The 22,460-nt window shown below is 39.1% G+C and overlaps 2 protein-coding genes across 2 annotated transcripts; both read right to left on the reverse strand.

The window, feature by feature from the left end:
* Positions 1–3,464: 3,464 nt before the first annotated feature.
* On the reverse strand, positions 3,465–8,488 carry sod1 (superoxide dismutase 1, soluble). The gene is made up of 5 exons (XM_081354290.1): positions 8,246–8,488; positions 6,681–6,777; positions 6,294–6,363; positions 3,931–4,048; positions 3,465–3,837 (listed from the first exon to the last, which is right to left on the reverse strand). Exons 1-5 carry the CDS (start codon positions 8,315–8,317, stop codon positions 3,730–3,732), a joined length of 465 nt encoding a protein of 154 aa, XP_081210416.1. The 5' UTR covers positions 8,318–8,488; the 3' UTR covers positions 3,465–3,729.
* Positions 8,489–9,237: 749 nt separating this feature from the next.
* Positions 9,238–21,901, reverse strand: scaf4a (SR-related CTD-associated factor 4a). The gene is made up of 20 exons (XM_081354278.1): positions 21,758–21,901; positions 19,221–19,304; positions 19,003–19,047; positions 18,763–18,924; positions 18,539–18,668; positions 18,224–18,366; positions 17,885–18,064; positions 16,717–16,805; positions 16,535–16,628; positions 16,267–16,419; positions 16,112–16,185; positions 15,482–15,672; positions 15,250–15,350; positions 15,033–15,146; positions 11,655–11,811; positions 11,471–11,574; positions 11,240–11,393; positions 11,041–11,121; positions 10,847–10,933; positions 9,238–10,657 (listed from the first exon to the last, which is right to left on the reverse strand). Exons 1-20 carry the CDS (start codon positions 21,785–21,787, stop codon positions 9,798–9,800), a joined length of 3,033 nt encoding a protein of 1,010 aa, XP_081210404.1. The 5' UTR covers positions 21,788–21,901; the 3' UTR covers positions 9,238–9,797.
* Positions 21,902–22,460: the final 559 nt, after the last annotated feature.

Genomic DNA, 22,460 nt, shown 5'->3' on the forward strand with positions numbered 1-22,460 from the left:
CAGTCAAAAGTGAGCATTAAATGACCCCTGGCCCGTAGTATAGAGGCCATGTATGGCATCTGACCTATGGCTTAGACATCTAGCATTGGTCCAAAAATATCCCCAGACTGAAAAATAGGCAATAAACTGTAAAAATCAGAAGGCACATTTGGCTGAACAGGAGAACTCCTGGCAACATTTTGAAGGTACCTCAGATATCCTATTGACACTCAAGGAACTTCAGTATGTATATCAAGAACCTCAAAATATTTTTCTTTATATGCAAAATCTGGAATAAAAAACTAGGATTAGAGTCAGGTGTAATCAAACAAAAGCATCCCATTTCAGCTGTTACAAACTGAGAAGTAACAAAGAGATGGGCTTTGATCAAAAGTGTTAAAAAAGTAAAGCCAAAACCCGAAAACAAGGGCTGAAAAGTCAATAAAATCACCGTAGGTTCTTTGAAGCACAGGGGCCTTATGTAACGTCAGCATCGAACCAAAACAACCTCTCAGATTCGCACTCGCCTCCCACGGTGATCCAGGACATCTAGACGTGTTGCTAGGAAACAGGGGTCCGAAAAAACTCTCAGGTGGACATAATCAGTTTAAAAACAATTAAAAGACCAAACAGCATCAGATAAACTTTAAACACACAGATTCTATAAATGCAACCTAATTTAAAATACATAAAAAGATCTTAGCGACCTTAAAGGTAGAGTAGGTAATTTCAAACAGGTTAGCAATAGCAGGCTAGCTTTAAAAGCATAAGATCCCACCCTCCCTTCAGAGTGCTCTACAAAGCCACGCCTCCTTCAAAACACATGAACGTTGTTAAATTACCTCATGTCTCAAAGCACTTAACATTACTATAATAATGAATGTAAACAACTTACAGAGCTCTAGTTGAACCACTTGACTGCTGCAGATTAATTTCACCATTGATAGTGTTAGTGTTGATAGATAAAATCACATAAATCCGAGTCTGAGGACGTGAAAAACTCCGTGTAGAATGCCACGGGTTGCTATCTCGTAATTACGGTTATGACATGGCGTGAATGCAGCATAAGCTTGTTGTTTTGGTTCATGAGGAACTGTAAGAAGCGGCTGCTGTTTCTTTGTGGCGCTCGGTGACTTGTCTACAACTCTGCATAGCCTTACAGAACACTCTGATGACATGTGATGTCTGAGCGAGCAGGGTGCGCGGAGGTATGAAAATACATATGATGGCAGGCAGGTAGGACATCATATCGTTGCATTCGGACCGAATGCAATGATTGGGCAAACATGTTTTTTGGTTCTGTGACTTCCACATACGATATAAGTACATACACTGTATAACCAAAAAGTGTTTATGAAACAAATTGCCCAAACTTTTGAATGGTAGTGTATATATATTTATATATAAGCCAAACAAAGACAAATGTTTGCTTATGTATTATTCTTGAAGCAAGTGTGCTTTAAGATTTAAAAAGTAGGAACTTTTTGGTTTGGACAAAATTTCTACCATTAAAGCCTCAAGCTAAGCTTTTAAAGAACGAAAACAATAATTATCGTCAAGCACATGCATGAGCAAGGCAAAACGACACCATGCAAATATATGTGTTTTTTTTCAAATGCTTGCCATATGTGCTAATTACATAAGACTGTAAAATCACAGTAGCCTATTCATCTACACAATCTCACATGCAAAGTCAGTCTTTGTAGGTGACACTGTAAAGTCTGACCAGCCACACAGATGATGAAAGGATTTGAAACATTAATTTAGAGTGTGGATGCTTTGTATAAGACACAGGACCTTGTTAGTGTTTGTTGACATCATGTGAGGCCTATGACTTGTGCCTTCTTGCTCCAGTGGGATGGGCGGCTCCTTCATTATTCATGATTCGCCTTGCTGATGCTATTTATACCAGCGTTTTGACTCATCACGCTCCAGTGATTCCGCTTCTGGAAATTTGTCCATGTGAGGACCATGATTGTACTTCCTCAATACATTTTAAGGTCTCTGTGCTGCTGCATCTGTAATAAGAGGGCAGAAAAACTCATCACCAGCATCAGAAATTATTTATCACAGTAATTCCCCTAGTTATATTCCTATTTGGGTAGAATGCATCAGAGTAGTAGGCATAAAAACATGTAGCCTAACCATTAAACACACAGAGTATGAAATATACATTGTGTAGACAGTAAAATTAGCATAATAAAGATGGGAAAAAGCTAAAATGATACATTTTATTTATCAAAAACATGAGCATTCTATGTGCAAATTTGGCATTTGAACTGTGAAACTCATCTGTGGGTTGCAGGTCTTCGTTCTCTGGGGAATCTCTTTTCGTCTGGAGAGGAAACTGTAAATGCCAAGTTTCTTCACATGGGAGGCTGCCCCATTAAAAGAGAAAGAGGTTTTGGAGCATGTAATTTCAGCAGCAGTCCACTGGCCATCTGTGAATCCTGGCCTGCACCGGGCACAGCTGTTTAATAGCAGTATCAAAATAGAGTCAGATGTCAAAGGCGCGACCACTCATTTTAAAATCGTATTCATAGAACAACAATGACTTCAATCTCAAGTGCCTCCCAAATCCGAGGGGTTATACTAATATATTTCTGATGAAAAAATATCTTAAAATCCTAAGGTTGGCTGGTCTTCCAGCCTGGCCAAGCTGCTGTTCACAGAGCCCGCATGGCCATCGCAAAAGTGCCCTTTAAAACCTCAAAATTCTCAAAGCATAAGATATGATTAAGAAGTTGACTACAAATTCAATACAAGTAAGAAATTTCATAAGTACACAACTCAAATTTTAAAAAACATTACAAACTTTCCGAAATTACTTTCTTGAAGACGCTTTTGGGTTTAAAGCAGTGTCGCAAGAAAAGTCTGCCATCTAGTGGTGTTTTCCAGGCAATGACCTTTCTTGGCTCCAGAACAGTAAAACCAGTTACACTTCCCTAATAAACATTTCCCATGTTAACCACGGCTTCCAAAATACCATAATACCAAAAGAGAATATCCTTCCAACAATGTAAGCAGCTTTTCTTTTTTTTTAAAGCTAAAAAACATTTTAGGATTTCTGAAACAAAAATAAGTTAATATTTCATCACAAAAACAGAAGTGTTACTTTATTAGGGGTTCAAGCATGAAATGCTGAAAACCTATTGTATTTATTAGGATTTTTATATACTATTATAGTATTTATTATTTTTAATTAGCTTTTTTTTAATACTTTTAGATGTTTTAATTTTAAGATCGTAGATTAATGTGCTTGTCATTTTTATTAGGATTTTATACTTCTATTTAGCTTTAATTAATTTTAGCTTTAGTAATTTTAGTACTTCAATTTAAATTTAAATTTTTTCAGCTTTATTTCAGTTACCAAAAATGGTAATACCAAACACGGACCAGAATCAGGTTTAATTATATACCCACGCTATTCATTTTTACCATCATACAGCCCATAAATTTAGTTCATAAAGACACACACACATAGCCAGCCTGATCAATGTTTATTGAATAAAGCAGAAATCAGAGGAAATGTACATCACTTTGTAGTTGAAAGAATGCAGAAGGGTCCCACATTGTACAGGAAAAAACGGCTTTGTGTGAAGCTAAAGTACAATTCTTTAAGAGTTAATTTGCTAAAAATAGATATGCATTCGTCAGTTTACTGTACTTAAGTGCTTACGGGGGGGGGGGGGGGGGTATCCACATTGGTCACTAATATTTCCAAGCTGGCTCTTCGATTAGAGCTGGACTCTACTCAGTGATGCCTATAACACCACAGGCCAGACGACCTCCAGCGTTGCCAGTTTTAAGACTTTCTTCATTGTTTCCCTTACCCAAGTCATCCTCCTTCTCATGGATCTACACAGAAAATACACAAAGTCTAATGTTGAACAGACATTTATTGGCAATAGATGTGCCGCTGATTATAAAACCACAGAGATGTTTTCTTACCACCATGGTCCTCCCAATGATGGAGTGTTGCCCTGACAGGGTCAGCATTTTGTCCACAATGTCAATTTTTGCAACCCCACTGTCACCAGCTATCACATTACCAAGGTCTCCGACATGCCTATGAGACACAAAATATTACAGTAATAAGACACATCTACTAGCACAAGGCTGCTTGAAATTATACTGCATGCAGAATCTTACGTTTCAATTCTGGCTGCAAAACACCTGAAAATAACTGGCATTGTGATTTTGTTTTCTTACAATATATATTGTGATATGAAAAAAAAAAAAAATAATAATAATAATATTCTTCAACAGATGACTTCATTCTAGAACGAGTGGGGTGATTTTGAACGGGAGTGTATCTGCACAGAAAGTTAATTTAAAAAGCTGAAAAATGACATTTTTACTCTGAAGAGAGCCCACAGAAAACAAAGACCTGCAACCCACAGATGGGTTTCACTTCTTTGTGTGTGTGACTGTGAACCATCCTTAAAGGGTTAGTTCACCCAAAAATGAAAATTCTGTCAGTAATTACTCACCCTCATGTTGTTCCAACCCCGTAAGACTTTCGTTCATCTTCGGAACACAAATATTTACCTCGAGTAAAAAAAAAAAATACCTCAAGTTTTTTTTTACGTAGTGTAATAGCGTAGCGCGTCTGTTTCATATGGAAGCTTGTTTCCGCCACAAAAAAAAAAAAAGATAATTGCGACTTTTTCATCTCACAATTGCGAGTTTACATCTCGCAATTCTGACTTTATTTCTCAGAATTGGGAGATATAAAGTCAGAATTGCATGATATAAAGTCAGAATTGCGAGATGTAAAGTCACAATTGCGTCTTATAAAGTCAGAATTCTGACTTTTTTTTCCTCGCAATTGCGACTTTACATCTCGCAATTCTGACTTTATATCTCAGAATTGGGAGATATAAAGTCAGAATTGCGTGATATAAAGTCAGAATTCTGAGATATAAAGTCAGAATTGCGAGATATAAAGTCGCAATTGCGAGAAAAGTCAGAATTCTGACTTTATAAGACGCAATTGTGACTTTATATCTCGCAATTCTGACTTTATAACACGCAATTGCGACTTTATTCTACGCAATTCTGACTTTATATCTCGCAATTCTGAGAAATAAAGTCAAAATTGCGAGATGTAAACTCGCAATTGTGAGATAAAAAGTCGCAATTATCTTTTTTTTTTGTGGCGGAAACAAGCTTCCATAGTTTCACGTCACCACGTATCACACATGACCAGAGTCGCCCAATAGTGAGCCTACGTGGTGACGTGCAACACAGACGCGCTATGCTTAAACACTACGTAAAAAGACTCGAGGTCCAGAGAGAAGGACATGAAAAGTGGAATAAAGTCGTTATTTTTGTTTGTTTTTGCGCACAAAAAGTATTCTCGTCGCTTTATAAACTTAAGATTGAGCCACTGGAGTCACTTGGACTACATTAACAATGTCTTTAATACATTTTCTGGGCCACCAAGTTAAGGTGTCCATAAGCCTGCAGGAGGAGTGATCCAGCTCTCAGATTTCATCAAAAATATCTTAATTTGTGTTCCGAAGATGAACGAAAGTCTTACGGGGTTGGAACAACATGAGGGTGAGTAATTACTGACAGAATTTTCATTTTTGGGTGAACTAACCCTTTAAGCGCAGAAAGATTTGGGAAAAACATGAAAAATATGGATGTTCACACTTGGATATATTCTTTAAAAACAGCTTAAACCTAGTATTTATAGTAATATATATATCCTGTAAAAACACTACTACACAGTAAAATATATATTTTTTTACAGCTCAGGACAATCACTTATGAAGGATTTGCCATCAGGAAATCAGCATTTTCATAATGTAATTTAATGTCCTGGCATCCTGGCCAAATTTGCCCAGTGGCCTCTGTCCATCATGGCCTCCTAATCCTCCCCATATATACTGATTGGCTTCATCACTGTCTCCTCTCCACCAGTAAGCTGGTGTGTGGTGGGCGTTCTGGCGCAATATGGCTGCCGTCGCATCATCCAGGTGGATGCTGCACATCGGTGGTGGTTGAGGAGATTCCCCCCTTCTATGTAAAGCGCTTTGAGTGTCGAGAAAAGCATTATATAAATGTAACGAATTAATGTGGATCAAGAATGATCAGCCATATTTATAGCTCAGGCGATTGGTTCAAAAACTGAGCAACCACCATTGAGATGAATAAGAATGCTAACAGACAGATTACTTTATTACATACCAGGAAGCAAGTCATTTGAGGGATTTATGCAAATCTGACAACTTTGGACAGACAGAGTTTGTACTGTAACAACATGATAGAATCGGTCAAGCCATAAAGCACATTGATAAACTCACCTGGCACTATCAGTTGGTCCACCGTGATTTTGTTGGTGAGGGTTGAAGTGCGGACCTGCACTGATGCAGCCTGTGATTAACAGAGGAAACAAAATCTTAGTCTGTGTTCATGTGTGCATTTTCTGGTTGCTGAACCCCACTCAATAAGAAAATTTAGACATCTAGATCAAAACCAGTGGCATTTCTTTTTTTTAATCATTATCAGTTGATAAGTTTTTGTTAGGCCAGTGTGTCAAAAGCATGATTTTTATATTGAAAGCAATTAGCAAATTATTGAGCGCAATGCATCGGCCATAAAAAAAATAAAAATCACTATCAACCAACCACTTCAGTCCTAATAGGATTAACCCGTATGTAAAGGTCAGTGGAAGGAGTAATGGTGCTTACCGTTTGTGTTGTCTCCAAAAGCATGGACATGGAAACCATGCTTTCCAGCAGTAAGGCCAATGATTTCACCTGAGAGCTTCACTGGAGAAGTGTCACTCTAAAACACACAAATCACTCGTCTGGTCAATGATAGTTTCATATCACTTCAGAAAACAAACATTCACTGCTTGACATGATTAAGATACATCAGGGTTTCTCAAACTTGGTCCTGGAGGGCCACTGTCCTGCACAGTTTAGCTCCAACCCTGATCAAACAAATTCATGGTGCTAGCAACTCCAAGGTAATGGGTTTGATCAGAGAATGTCTAATGAGGAGAGAAGTGCCACTCAATAAACTTCCGGTTGCAGTTCCACTCTTGTTCCATATGAGGGCGCTCACATGACGAGTGCAGAATTAATGGAGGTCTATGGAGCTATACTGCTCAAAATCCACTTTTCTTATGATATAATTTGTCTAGTAATTTGAATGTTGTTTTCGAAATGGGATGCAAAGAAATTACACATTGCTTGGTGTTAGATTTTTTAGAGTCACTTATTTGGTTTAAAAAGTCTTTCAAAATGTCAATGACGTCAGAATGCTGACGTCATTAGCAGAATGCTAGCGTGTTATGGGCAACAACAACTCAACCTGTAAGAAATCGAAAAGAAATAAGTACTCGTTCATTCAACTTTCGATCTATAACCCATGTTGAACTTGCAAAACCTACAATCAAATCTGAGATTTCTCAACGGCAATCGGGTGAGGGAGACAAATTTAGCCGTCTAGCCCCATTGACTCCCATTCATTTTGCACTCATGGCGAGCGCCCCCAGTGGAACTCTGATTGGAACTACAACCAATAGGACTTAATAGGGCTTTAGACGGGCTTTGGTTTGATACAGAAAATGGTCAAATGTATACCTGAAATGCAATGAAAGACAAACAAAGCCTAAAATGTCACAGTGCAAGTCATATTATAATAAATGAGCTTTTCAACCTCTACATCAGTACAGTTTGAAGTTCTGCCAGCTTTTGATGTGTGCTGTGAACTTGGTCCTATTTGGCAAAATTGACAGCAAACAGAGATAGAGGAGGATGACTCAGCAACCCTTTCCCTTCTAGTTATTTCATTAGATTTTTTCAATGACACAACTGCCGGCCACTAAACGCCCCTGTGCACCCCAAAGTCCCAATTTCAGGTGCAAAAACATAACGTTATCATCTGCATGTATGCGTTTATGACAGATTATTAGTATGCACAGGGCCGTATCAAAGGTCATTAACTTTACTGAGCTGCATGTAACGGTTGCAGTCAATTTGTAGAACCGTGAATCACGTGTAACAGGCCATTGTAGTTCATTATCAGGTTTGGCCATCAAAATGTGCATGGAATCAGCAAAGCAAATTCTCTGCAACCGCATATCACGCCCATGTTACGCTAATCTCACAGTAATGCACGGTTAACTCTTTAATCTCACTTGCAGAGTTTATGAAATGCAATGTGCGTGGTTCTGGGCTAACTCGCTGTGAGCGCTGCTCTTCATAACAAACGCCGTGGAAAAACACACACACACAAAAAGTGTTACCTCTTGCTCGAAATAAACAGTTCCGGTTACTTCCCCGGTGCCTTTCAGCACACAGACGGCCTTTTTCGCCATGTTGCCTTTGGATTACGCAAACTGTGAAGTTGTGAGAGTGAAATAAACCGACAGTGTTTGATAAGAGGAGGCGCGTGGGTCGAGCTGACCAATCAGAAGGCTGAACGGATTGGTGGCCGCTGATTCGGTCAAAGTCTGGCGTGTCACGTTGTCAAAGTGACGTAATGTCTCTCACAACAATGGTATTGAACTCTTTATGTTTTAATGAAAGAAATTAAGCAATATCTCATTTCAATTAAATCGTCTGTGAAAAAATAAGCTTTCAAACATTATGTTTGCAATTCATTTCCTGATTTAGTGACATTGTAATTCTCAAAACGTCATTACTTCCATTTTATATTGCTTTAAACTTTTTTGGCTTTATTTTATTCCATCGTTATTTGTTAGTCTGTATATTTTTGAGCATTAATCTAATACAAATAAAATAAAAAATAAAAAATAGAGAAAAGTGTCTTGTAGATGTATTCTAATGCATCACATGTGCTACATACAAAAAAGCAAGTAGCCTACATAAAATATTTATGGTGACTGTTTGTAAATTATACCTTATACCAACTTAAAAAAAATCCTATAGGTATTATGCTCATATTGAAGATATTGCAATAGGCAAATCACATGGCTGTCACACTGACCATGACATATGGTCACAAGCTGTCCTCTAATTTCACAGACATGACCCATTCATATAGATAATTGTCCTGTGCAACCCTTGACAAATGGTTCAGGAATAGCGTCACATGATAAATTCACAGTTCAGAGGAAATCTGGTTGAATAGAGCAAAAAGCACAGCAAACAGTGATCCGTTTATTCGTGATTTGTTTTAAACTTGATAACCTTACTACTAGTTGGCAGAAGTATTTATAAATCACTAGGGTAAATGTTAAAATAGACTGAAACAAGTTGCATACAAGTCAGTTCGTTCATTTGGTATGAAAATATTTTATTAAAACCACCTCCCTATCGCTGAAATATTTGGAGTTCTTATCTCCAAAAACTTAAAAATTATAAAAACATCTTGTGTTTTTTGATTTAAACATTAAGTTAAAAACGTTACAGCAAAAGGGTCTTAATATCTTCTTTTAGTCAATGTTTCCATAATTGAAACTCAACAGGGATATCATTGTAATGAAAACAAAACACACACACAAAAAAAAAAAACGGCCAGTCAAAAAATCTACAAATATTATTTGAGTAATGTTAGCATATTTACAGCAAAACCATTAATTGATTCTTTTCCTTATCTTCAGTTTTAATACAACATTCAAGCTTCATTGAGGTGGTACAATAAATTCACAAGGCAACGCTCCACGTTTGCCAAATGACGCTTTATAAAGTCTGAAAAACTCGGTTTGTGATGAAGAAACAAGCATCCTATGCATATGCATCCCACAACAGTTGGACTTTGCTTTCTTGCCAGCAGTATTCAAGATTAGCACTGACATGAGAGAAGCTCATATGGTCTTGTTTAAAAAGAGGCCTCTATGACTCTTCTTTATGTGTTTGTTCAGCAGATTTGTTTTCTGCTAAAGGTTCTGAGGCTTTTGAGTCTGCTATGGCAGCAGTGGAAGGTGCTGGAACATCCGGCTTGGCTTCAGGTTCTTTAGTAGAGTTTGCACTGGGCTCGTTGGTATTCGCTGCAAGTCTCTCATTGGGTTCCTCGTTGGTGAGAGCCAGTCGATCGAGTCTATCGTCTCGGTCCCATCGTGTGCTTCTCTCCCTGCTCCCTGCGGACCGCCTGGTCCGTTCTTCGCCATCCCGTCCTTTATCTCGATCCCTCTCTCCGTCCGGACTTCTCCTCCAGTCCCTGCGTTCCCTCTCTCTGTCCCACCCGCCTTGTTTTTCCGGCTCCTCGTGCCAGCCTCCAAATCTTTCACGGCTGTCAGGCCTCTCCCCGCCACGACCCTCGCCGAAAGGGCGCCGCCCTCCGTACCAGTCCGGTTCTCGATCTCTGCCCCTTCCTAACCCGGGACGCTCGCCTCTGAACGGCCTCGCCTCATGATCATTCGGCCCGTCTGGTCTGGGTCCGCTCGGCCTCATAAAGGGAGGCCTGGGTCCGGGAGGGGGGAATGGGCCCCTCATACCATGAGGAGGGGGCGGCATGCCGAAGGCCCCAGGTGGTGGCTCGTGGTGCATCATCTGAGGTGGACCTCTGGGTGGCATCATCTGTGGGGGGATGGGTGGCATACCAGGGCGAGGAGGTGGAATGGGGAAGCGCTGCATGTGTGGGGGCGGCATCCCTGGGGGCCGCTGGAGAGGCATCATACCTGGCCTTGAACCAAGAAGACCCGGTGGAGACTGCATGCCCATCCCTGGTGGACCTCCAGGAGGCACTTGGTTTCCTGAGGAGCAAATATTTGGGATTAGTAATTTTTAACATAAATGAATGAATTTATTCAGCAAGAATAAATTAAATTGCTCAAAAGAGCAATAAAGATCTTTTAAACTTTCTATTCATCAATGAATCCTGGAAAAAAAATGTATCACTGTTTGTGTATCACCGTGTGTTACACATAGATGCTAAAACCCACCTGAGTTGAACCCATCTGTTCCATCACTGTTGATTCTTGGGACAATACCTGCTGGGTCATTCGAAAGGTCTTCAACTGAGCTGCCAACTACAGGAATTAAAGAGAAAAAATCAGCTCAGTGTTACTGTCAAGAAAGTTTTGCTGGTCAATAAAATATAAATAAAATATCTTTTATGTATAAAAGACCGGCCAACCTGGAGGCATGCCGATCCCTGCTGTAGGTGGAGGAGGCCCAGTGGCACCCAGAGGAGGCATGGCACCCGGGGGGAGAAATCCTGAAACAAAGAATGCGAGTTAGAAGCTGGGCACAATACTTCTCCAAAAACAAAACACTTATCCTTACTACATATTTAAATTAAACTTTGATCAACATCAGCACTAGTTCTGTTGTACCTGGTGGCAACTGCATGGGGTTAAAGCCTGGCCGAATGAAGGGACCCGGGGGTGGGGGAACCCCAGGTGGGAATGAGGGGGGTGGGATGTTCATGGGTCCTGAGAATCCTGGAGGTGGGACACCAACTGCTCCCATTGGCTGGACAGGTGGAACCTGAGAAAAAGGAAAAATGAATAAAAAAGGACCAAACCCAAACCTTTAGGAAAAGGAACCAGGGCATTTGGAATTACCTGCATAGGTACTACAGTTGGGGTCTCCTCTACTTTTCCCACCTCAGGTCTGCCATTCTGTGACTCTTCAGCTTTCTCTAGCTCAATCTGAGAGCCCCTCCACTCTGTAAATAGGCAAACCATATGTTATGATGTGTCCTTAATGTCTAGAGGAATTACATTACCAATTAGTTCCAATATTTACCTGGTGCAAGAGTATCAGGGTCCAGCATCCCTCCTTCTCTGAACACATCCAGGTCCTCCATCTTTGCCTTGGACCATGGTACGTAGGTTACACCCAATTCCACATCCCAATACTGCTTGAACTCAGCCTTAATGCCCTTATTCAGAGCCCAGGCAATCTGGAGAAATATAGTGATGCAATGAGTTTGAAAATAGTAATATTTATAGTAATACATTTTCATACACACTACCATTACAAAGTTTGGGGTCAGTAAAGATGATGATACACAGGGCAACTTTTTGAGCAATGGCCAATGTTGCCGTCAACGGGCATTCAGGTGAGACACAGGGCCCACGACCGATCTAAATTATCCAGATAGAAATGTATTGCAATTGCAATGTATTTTCAATGGGAAAGTTCCCAAGCAACAATCGCTCGGCAAGATTGCCCAGCGACACTGCTCAAAAAGTTGCCCTGTGTATCATCACCTTCAGATTTTATTTAAAGAAATTAAAACTGTATGACAGAAAAAGTTATCCAATAAGAAAACATGCGATAAAAACACATTTAACAAATTATTTCCTCGATGCGCATAAAAAAAGACGCAACTTTGTGATGGGGCGGCATAACTGGACTAACCAGCGGACAGTTCTCATTGCACAGCATCTGAAATGCTGTTTTGGTTGTTCTGAAATGCCTGAGCAAAGTCTGTCAAAGCATCTCAGTATAATTACCTACCAGAACTCAGGGGTGCAAACACATGAATGGTCAAAAAAGAGAGAGGTAATCGAAGCCCTCGTCCCGCGGCAAATATCCAGATACTACATTGCCACCATCCCCAACCCACCCCTATAGGCACATAGAGTCAAATGAAAAGAATGAATAATTCTAGGATGATTAGGGTAATTGTGTAGGGTAGGCCTAGTGCATCTGCATAAAAACTAATAAACAAAATACAAAAATAGGCTACAATAAAACACAAATACACGAGAAATAAAGCAGTGCTTTATGTTTTTCAGGTAAATTAACTGTATTAAGTATTAATACAGTTTACCTTTTGACAAAACGTGATTTTTCTCTTTCTCTTTTGTTGTTTGATTAACTTTGGTGACACAAACAGCTACAGGTATATTGGGTGCTGTCCCTTTAAGACGAATGCACGTATCTAATACCGGTAATTAATTTTATTTTGACTGCGTTTACGGGGAAACTCGTTGAGACGGACACTGGTTTATTTTTACGTGCATGTCTGTTCAAACACAAATAGATCAGAAATAAAAGGGAATTCGGTGTTCACGAACTTCACGTGCTGTCTGCGACTGCGTGGCTCTGTGCGCCGACAGACCATCTACATTTGGATGTTAAACATAATATAGGCTATATAGCCTGATACAGCAAAGACAACGTCGGCAGTATTGACGGCAAAATAGGCAACAGAATATTTCGTTCTGTAGGCCTATTGACAGGGGCAATATTTGTAAATCGATAATTAGGCCTATTTTTTAAATTACAATTATATATGCATTTGTCAAAACCGAGAAACTTTCAAGCATCAAAATGTAATTTATTAATATGTATTTGCGCCTTCTATTTTGTCTGAAAACTTCCAACACTCTTGCGTGTCGCGTGAAAGATAGGCGTCGGTTACGGTTCTATTTCTAGCACACGGTTTCGGCGCGGCTCGAGAAGTGTGTGTGTCACGCAGGCATTGTGCTCTAACACAAGCTCTAACCAGTTAACATGAGAGCCGACATAAAAACGGACACTCCACGCCACGCAGAGAGAAATGTGATGCAGCGGCAGATCCAGAGTGAGACAGAAACACTAGTGGTTCACGCTTGCGCACATACTGGTTTGGCGCGCAGTGTTCTGATTCGCTTATTTCCTATTTACTTGTTGGTGGACGCAATCCAGAATTACTGTTGGTTAAATTCTAATCAGATATAATATATATAGATATAAATTATAACCCTCTCAAACCATCAGACCCCCCCCCCCCCCCTAAAAAAAACCTCTTCGGATCTGCACGATTCACACAAGTCACCCAAACTGACGTGAAAAAAGCGGGAGGCGCCGAAAAGCGCGCTGTTTGCACCCCTGAGAACTGTTTTACACGACTGTGTTCCCAAACAGCCGGGATCTGCCTCCAAAAGCAAGATAACTTTATTGCGTTTCGTCTACGTGCTCTGAGGCACAAATAAATGTATTATATACTAAATTATCATATACAGTGGCTTCCCCTACCGCAGCAACTTCCATTTTTCTTAGTGATATTTGGCGCCAGTTTATCAGGAAGTGAAGATTTTGTTCTCTTCAGCTAACTGGATAAAAACTGTTCTTTATTCGCAAATGTTTTCTGCAATATTCCAGTTTAAAAGTGCAATTATGGAAGGAAACATAACTACTGAAAACTGAAGTAATGATGCTGAAATTATTAAATTTTTAGATAAAGAGAAATACATCACAGTTTTTACAGTATTTTTGATCAAATAAATGCAGACTTGGTGAGCATAAGAAACTTCGTTTTAAAAATCCATACTGACCCCAAACTTTTGAATATTATTGTACATTTTGTGGTGAACTATACCTTAAAAATATTCACTGTTACTAGAAAGACAATGCTTCAGAAGCTCTAGAATATCTCTCTAAATGATCAACTATATAAAGTTCTACTTTGACATTGACAATTTTAACCAAAACAATGCAAATTATAATTATCTTTCAATCACTTTCTTTCACTCTCCTAAGATGGAGAATACAGTCCTGGTCAGATTTATTGGCACTCTTGGTAAATATGAACAAAGAAGCCTGTGAAAATAAATCCGCAGTTAATCCTTTTGACCTTTTATTAAAAATAATAACAATGAAATAATTAATATAAAAAAAACCCACAAAAACCTAACCTTTCACTGAACTAAAAAAAATTTAAATTGGGGGAAAAATCTAATTATGAAATAAATATTTTTCTCTAATACACATTGGCCACAATTAATGGCACCCTTTTATTAAATACTTTTTGCAACCTCCTTTTGCCAAGATAACAGCTCTGAGTCTTCTTCTATAACGCCTGATGAGTTTGGAGAACACCTGACAAGAGATCAGAGACCATTCCTCCAATACATTATATTGTAATAATATTTCGCAATATTACTGTTTTTACTGTATTTTCGATCAAATAAATGCAGCCTTGGTGCCCATAAGTGTCGTCTTTTAAAAACACAGAAAAATCTTAAACAAAACGTAAGCAAAAATATTATCGATATACAAGCATATATAAATATTTTACTTTATACGGTTTTACATATTTATGCATTTTGACCATTTGTTTAAATAAAGTTTACATTTTTTTTATTATTATATATTTTTAAGCAAATCTGTAATAAAATAATCATCTGATACCTTAATGGCTTTCTGGTTGACTTTGTATGGACCTCTGCTTAGTTTCTGCAGGGCTCGATAGGCATCCTGACGGTGGATCATGACAATGTAGGCACAACCACGAGGAGGAATCATCTATCAAAATCAGACAAGACAAAAGGAGACTTTAGCACAGAAATCAACTTTTTATGTCAAGGAGAACTTAAATATGCAAAACATAAAACTCTAAAAAACATACATTAATTGAATCTATCTGCCCAAACTCCTCTAGTAAACAGGCCACGTCCTGCTGCTGCGTCCTCTTATCCAGCTGACCCACCCATAGAGTTGTACTGCACACTGAAAGAGAGAAACAACATCTTTATTGTAGGTATTGAAGGTTCAGTACTGTTTTGCATACTTTATAGTAGGCAAATACGCATAATCGGGACTGGACTGGAGGCTATAGCATTGAAAGTGGCCTTGCTTACCACTGAGTGTGTTATTCTTTATAAGAGGAAGGCCTTTCTGTCGTCGTTCTCGTTCCTTTTCTCTGTCTCTCCTTTCCTGAGACCGTGAGCGAGGTGACTGACGTCGCCGTTCTCGAGAACGGGAGCGAGATCGCCGATGCCGCATTCGTCTGGTGCGGGAATTGGATCGAGACCTCCTTCTTTTAGGAGACCTGAAACAAAACAACAACATTTAAAGTCACCATAAATCAAAATGTAACATTCTTTTAATATTTTTATTTTATGGAATATTGCAATATTATAAATGATAAATCATTGCACATTTTCATTTTTTTGTGGCCTCATAATCTTCAATCAAAATAACTTTCTCTCCCCTCTCATCATGTGTTTGCTGGCACAAGGGTGGGACAACATCCTGTCACTCACATGACATCACAGCAATAGCAAACTACAACCGTCCAGTCAATTCCCCCAAGGAACAAAAATGGTGAAAAGAAGCCTTTTCACTCAGATATACGTCACAATAGAGAAGAAAAAACTATCACAACCTCCGCTTCATGACGACTTTAATGTTGACAACAAAAAAAAATTGTTTTTCATAGAAGCACAATGTTAGAATTTTTTATTAGTTTAGTGATTTGTTGTACACACCTCGACCCTGAGCGTGACCTTGATCTTTTCCCATCAGGCAGAGGCCTGGCGGATGCATCTGAATTCATCATTTCCTGTGCCACAAGTTATCAAGGATTAGTTTTAAATTCAACAGCAGCTTAACGGTTATGAAATAATTTTCTAAATCATTTTACCTGATGCTGATGTCCAGCCATGAGCTGATTGAAGGTGTCGTTCTGAGAAGGGAACGCTGTGTGTGGCTGTCCCATCAGAGGCATCATGCCTGGGTAGGGCTGAGAGGTCATAAGACCAAAGCCTTGGACCTGTCCATTTGAAGGTAGAACAACCTGAGCACACAACAAATACAAACCAAAACATGACCGTGGATTTATTAAATTAATGTAATCAAAATAAGATTTTAGCCCAAAATTATGCCTTATAAGAAGGCTGTGGTAATCTTACCTGTTGATGCTGTGATACAGTCATCATATGTTGTTGAAAGTGCTGCATCTGATTGGCTGGAGGGAATCCTGGGACGGTCTGCTCAGGAAATCCCCTGCGAAAAGAAAGACCGCCGAAAGAAAGAAAGAAACTGAAAAATCTGCACAAAACTGAGAACATATCGTAAAGGAGATGCTACTCACATAGTAGGTTGGACAGATGGCGTTTCATCCTTCTTGGCTTCCTCACCGGCTTCTGGCTCATCATCATAGTCAAAGCGGTCCAGAAGTGTCTGAAAAAAAGGGGTAGAAAGAGATCGTCAACATCTTTACACCCACCAGGGATGCACAGAACAACATATTTCAAAAGTAAATTAGGTTGGTTTTGGGGTCACCTGACTCTGTTCAGACACATTTCTTGGGCACATTGTAATTAAAGCACTGCCACACTAAAGTATTATAGAAATAAACTTTTTTTTTAATTAATAAGATAGATAATTCAAAAGAAAACAAACTTTTATATAATTAATATACACTATTGTTCATAAGTTTGGTAAACTGGTGAGAATTTTTTATGTTTTTGAAAGAAGTCTCTTATGCTCACATTTATTTGATCAAAAATACAACAAAAACAGTAATATTGTGAAATATTATTACAATTTAAAATAACCATTTCACATTTTAAAATATATTAAAGGAACACGCCGACTTTTTGGGACTTTAGCTTATTCACTGTATAGCTTATTGGGAGCAGTATGCTAGCTGGAGCCGTTTACCTCCAGTATTTGTGCTAAGCTAGGCTAGCGGTGGGTGCGTCAGACAGAGTTACGGCACACACGGAGTTGAGAAGGGTATGTATGGACTTATCTAACTCTGGGGGATGTGGGGAATAAGCTAAAGTCCCAAAAAGTCGGTGTGTTCCTTTAAAATAAAATGGAATTCCTGAACTGACAAAGCTGAATTCATTGTCACACCATCTTTCAAAAAATATTTTGATATGATGATTTGGTGAGAAACATTATCAATCTTTAAATTGTGCTGCATAATATTTTTGTGGAAATTGTGATACTTTTTTTTCTTCTCAGGATTCTTTAAGGAATATGTAATAAGATCAGCATTTAATTGAAACAAAAAAATGTACATATAAATGTATTTAATGTCATTTTTAACAATTTAGTGTTGAATAAAACAATTAATTTCCATAAAAAAAGAAACTTTTTCAATGGTCTAGATATATTTAGAGAGACACGCATGATTAGTTGGTTGTTGGATGACATGCCTTATAACCCATTCCTTTCACTGTGTTTTCAGTTATGTCTGTTTTTAAACACCCATGAGCAAGCTCAAAAACAACTGATCTCTGTTATTTCACCGTGTCAAAAGTGGCTTTCTTTTCCACAGGCTGTGGTGCGGGATGGGTGTGCTGATGTGTGAGGGTGGAAGAGGTGGCAGTCACAGCCTGGGCCTGTAGGTGGAGGTGACTCCTGTTATTGTCCACAGCTGGAGACTGAGGTTTCCCCGGCGGCTGAAAGTTCTGCAGAATCTGCTGAAGCTTCACAAAACAGCCAACATATGAATATCCCGACAGGATTGAAAAGATTTCATGATTTCGTTTCTCATTTTTTTATGCTGAAAACATCCAAAGGTGTTCGAAGGTGTTTATGTGCAAACAACTGACATGCAGGGAATCCAGTGAATTCATTCAACTAACCTGCTGTCCTTGAGAAGACTGAATTAGTTGAGCAACAGCCGCAAAGGCATCTGCGTTCTGAAGCTGAGGAGCAGCCGCTGCGGCCGAGTTTGCCGTCGTCACAGGATGAGCCTCTTGATCCCTCACCGGAGACTGTGGGGATGCTGCAGAAACACATCAATAATGAAGTTATTATATGTTAGTACAGTAGTGTGTGTTAACACTCTCATACTTGTGAGCTGCGAGGCAAGGTTGTACAGCAACACAAATGTCATACCAAACAAGCAGCACTAAAAATCACTGCGATAGTCATAATGTTGCAAATCAGTGTTTTACCCGCATCAGGGCCGCTGTCAAAGCCTGTTGAGCTGCTGGATCCAGCAGCCATGTCCAAGAGAGGCTGGATTACTTCAATTTTAAACACTCCATTCTTCTGCCATAGGTTCAGCACTCTCACTATCTTACTCTGGAGGAGGAAGAGAAATATCATAAACATCTGATTCAAATCATTTTAAGCACACAATGAGGGTACTGAACAAGGAAAATTCTTCTATTCTTACCCGATCTTCTGTGGGACACAAGCAAAGATTCTCAAAAGTCCCTGCAATGTTTTTTGTGAACCTGGGTCCAAATACATCTTTTTCTGCACCAAACTGATGCCGTGACTGTCTCACGATGGAATCCACCACGTAGAGCCCTGGAACTTTGTACTCAGGTTTGCACTGTGCACATAATAGCATTGAGTAAATGAATACAACCAACAATCATCCAATTCGAAATCAGTTCAGATGGGCACCTACCTTCTTTATGAATTTTTCGACAATTTGAACAACATGCTTGTATAACTGGAAGACACAAACAAGTCAGAAAGGATTAAAGGGAAAGTTTTCAAATACATGTTAAAGTATCTTTAACTAGGATGAGACATCTCTGAGCTACCTGCACAAACATACACTTCATTATATTAAAACCCAACAGGCATTGGGTACCGGGTGTGATGGGTGTCTGTTAAACTTACTTTAATGGCTTTTATGGCAGATTTGGTGATAGAGATCATCTTGGCCCTTGAGATGGGAGGCTTGGTGTCCATCAAGGAGAACAGCTGCAATGAAGCCATAAAATAATAATGCATATGGTGCTAATAAGGGCTTAAGTAAAGTATGGAGCATGGAAACTTGATTACTGGGTAATATAACACTGAAAGCTTAACATTGCAGTCAATGAGTGGAAGCAACCTGTACTATAAGATGATGCACTATACTATAATTTTTACACTAAACATGAAAAGTAAAGTACCATGATATTGTTGTTGTTTTTTATGCCATGGTTTACCGGACATAGAGCATAGTAGTTATACCATGACAAAGTGCCATGTAATTACCATGAATATGGTAATGATTCAGTACAGCAGTATATATCAAAGTAGCATGCTATTACAAACTGATCCAATCTATGTTTTTGTAAGGGATATGTTGCAAAATTATAAAACAAGTTTCACTTCTTAAGATGAGCAGCTTATTTATAAATTAACAGAACAGAAGGCCTTTCCATAATTTATGACACTTCTTACAAACACAGCACCATCGCATGGTTGAGCGTAATTTATTGTCACATTCAAGGAGGAAGGTGTTTTAAAGCTTGTACTTTTATCAAAGTTAAAATACTTCACCGTATTCCAGCTTACTATTCAGAGACAACTGTAAAACTCTAAAATAATGACTGTAAATCATTTGTACGCTGATGATTTCCCTGGAAAACGTAACACTGTTAGCCTGGTAATACCAAACTCTGCTACTTCGCTTTGCTTCGTAGACAGAGTCTGGCATGGCATAATAGAGAAGTGTTTTCTCTCTCTCGCGGGGGGTCGCTTGTCTGATGTTTAAAATCATTGGTTACCCGTAAGCCAATCACATAACGTTTGGTTATGGCGTGTGTTATGCGCATGCTCAGCCGCATCTAACTTCCACTGTAAACATGTATGATGCGAAAACAAAAACCATCGAGCGAAATACCGGAGTGAACATGGCTGTGAACGACTTTTGCAGATTATGTGAAGTAAATCTACGCATCCACGGTACAATCAGCGTGTACGTCGCGGCTCTCAGCCCGCCCTCTGTCCGTTGATTGGCCCGGCTGTTTTCAGGCTGGAGGAAAAGGGAAAGCTATGACGCTGTCTCAGACTGAGTACAGAAGCGAAATGAAATTGAGCGGAAGTACGAAGTCTGACGTAGTCAGGCTATAACACTGTGGCTTGATGTCGCTTTCACAATGTTGTTTATGGAGTGCAACAGTCTGGTTCCAGAAGTAAAAATCCAATTCATTTTCTCTTTAGAGGATCTGATATTTAAAGATAGCTTATAAGCGTTAAAATACATACCTACTGTAAGCCAAAAGATTGTAAATCAATGATATATGTTTCTGTTTATGCCATCAGCCTGCATTATTTCAACTTATTGTTTAGGTTTTGAACTGCAGAATTCCTGGTGAAAGACTGAATTAGGCTACATTTTCGGCCACTAATTTCACATTGCAAAAGCATTATGGGAAATACTTCCAGAACCAAGGTTGCTAAAAAGGTGGGCGGCACTATTGCATTCTATTTAAGCATCCTGACCAGCACTGGTTCAACCAATAGCGTGAGCTTTGGGGCGGGACTAACGATTTGGCTGACCAATAACGCACGAGAGAGTGTGAGGGAAAACAGACTTGAACACAATCATTGTTTTTGCAGTTCAGTTTGATGTGTTTGGTGTAAAAATTACAAACTTCACCAATAAATATAAAAAATAAACACTTTTAACTTTAAAACGTTACACTAAATAAATGCCCATGTGTAAATTAACAACCTTGTTGAACAGTAGTCGGAGGTCTGACTTCTTAAAGGAACAGTAACGAAAATTTATTTTCAAAGATAGGAAATTGTCGTTTACAACTATATTTTCACTGTTTTCAGTGTAAAAACTTCATGGGCATTAAGAAAATGCTGCTAAGTGTCCATTCACAATTGTTCTGTCTTTAGTGGGACATAATTTTGCATAATTTAACCATTTCCGCCCACAATTGTTTATCTCGACTATCACGAGCAATGCAAAGTTATAAAAAGACTTAACTGTGACAGGTTATGGGTCTTCCCTACATGAACTCAAAGCAGAGGAACTACACAGACACTGTGCGCAGACTTTAAACAACACGAGCACTAGTTTGAGTGACATCTCATAACATTAGCACAGATGTGCATTCATACATGTTAGATCCGGCGTACAATAGCATAAACTAACATGCAAGGTGGCCAATTGCAGATCACGCTGTCTATTATGATTATTTGGACTGTTATTATGGCGTTCAAAGTATCGTAATATACATATCAAAGCATTTACAGTAACATTTACGAAAGGACGGTTTCGTATGATATGCTAGATCCAACCTGGAAGCATGCAACTGCGCATTTTAAACACCGAGGCCTTCATCTGGCTTGGGCCGTTGCAACACATTGAACGCTTGTCCTCAACAAACCGCCATTTTACTGCCGTTTCATCTAATTGAACTCAAACACACCTCATGATTAAAAGCGTTGACGGCATCCATGGTGTCCCGTCTCTGCTTTGCAGTCACTTTCTCCGATAAAATCAGAAATATGTGTGGTACTGTCCTCCAGCAGGCCGCCCCAACATGTCCGCCCCTGGCAGCAGACAGCTCGGACTCGGAGTCGGCGCGGTGCTCGCGGTGCAGGATGGGATTGAAAAACTGCTGTTGCGAAGAACGACCACTAGATGACGCTGAAAGCACGCATGGAAAATCCAGAGTGAAAATCCTATTAATTTTGCACCGATTGATTTTATAATATAAATATATTTTTATAGATGTAGGCTACACGTAATAGTTAACATTTAATTAATATAAACATAATTATACAAAAATGGCTTTAAAATCAAACACTGAAATTATATTGGCATGGAATTCATGTGTTAGTAGCGTTAAATTCACTGGATGAGATCTACTGATGTAGATTTAATGCTAAATGTAGACACTGCTAATTCTTATAAACTATTACAGAATAAAATTATCTTAAATTACCCTATATGACCAGCAATAAAATATGAACACATAGCCGATTGACCAATCAGCATCCATCAAGGACATCTATACGCCATTTGATCCATAGACATAATAAATAGGGGAGACTGGGGGCAGTTGCATGGACAGTTGCAACAAGTCTTATTCCTCCAATCAGAAACATGCTAGTGATGACACTCATACT

The sequence above is a fragment of the Scardinius erythrophthalmus genome (genome assembly GCF_964197995.2).
Source record: "Scardinius erythrophthalmus genome assembly, chromosome: 23".
In the NCBI taxonomy this organism is placed as follows: Eukaryota; Metazoa; Chordata; class Actinopteri; order Cypriniformes; family Leuciscidae; genus Scardinius; species Scardinius erythrophthalmus.

What these genes read in the sequence shown, in the direction of transcription:
- sod1 (XM_081354290.1), bottom strand. Translation starts at nt 8,317, where the DNA reads ATGGCGAAAAAGGCCGTCTGTGTGCTGAAAGGCACCGGGGAAGTAACC. An exon ending in TTTTGGAGACAACACAAACG is followed by an intron (nt 6,364 to 6,680) that starts GTAAGCACCATT and finishes TGTTAATCACAG; the next exon opens with GCTGCATCAGTGCAGGTCCG. An exon ending in GGACCAACTGATAGTGCCAG is followed by an intron (nt 4,049 to 6,293) that starts GTGAGTTTATCA and finishes TGTGTCTCATAG; the next exon opens with GCATGTCGGAGACCTTGGTA.
- scaf4a (XM_081354278.1), bottom strand. Translation starts at nt 21,787, where the DNA reads ATGGATGCCGTCAACGCTTTTAATCATGAG. An exon ending in CTGCCATAAAAGCCATTAAA is followed by an intron (nt 19,048 to 19,220) that starts GTAAGTTTAACA and finishes TGTGTCTTCCAG; the next exon opens with TTATACAAGCATGTTGTTCA. An exon ending in TGTGTCCCACAGAAGATCGG is followed by an intron (nt 18,669 to 18,762) that starts GTAAGAATAGAA and finishes TTCCTCCTCCAG; the next exon opens with AGTAAGATAGTGAGAGTGCT.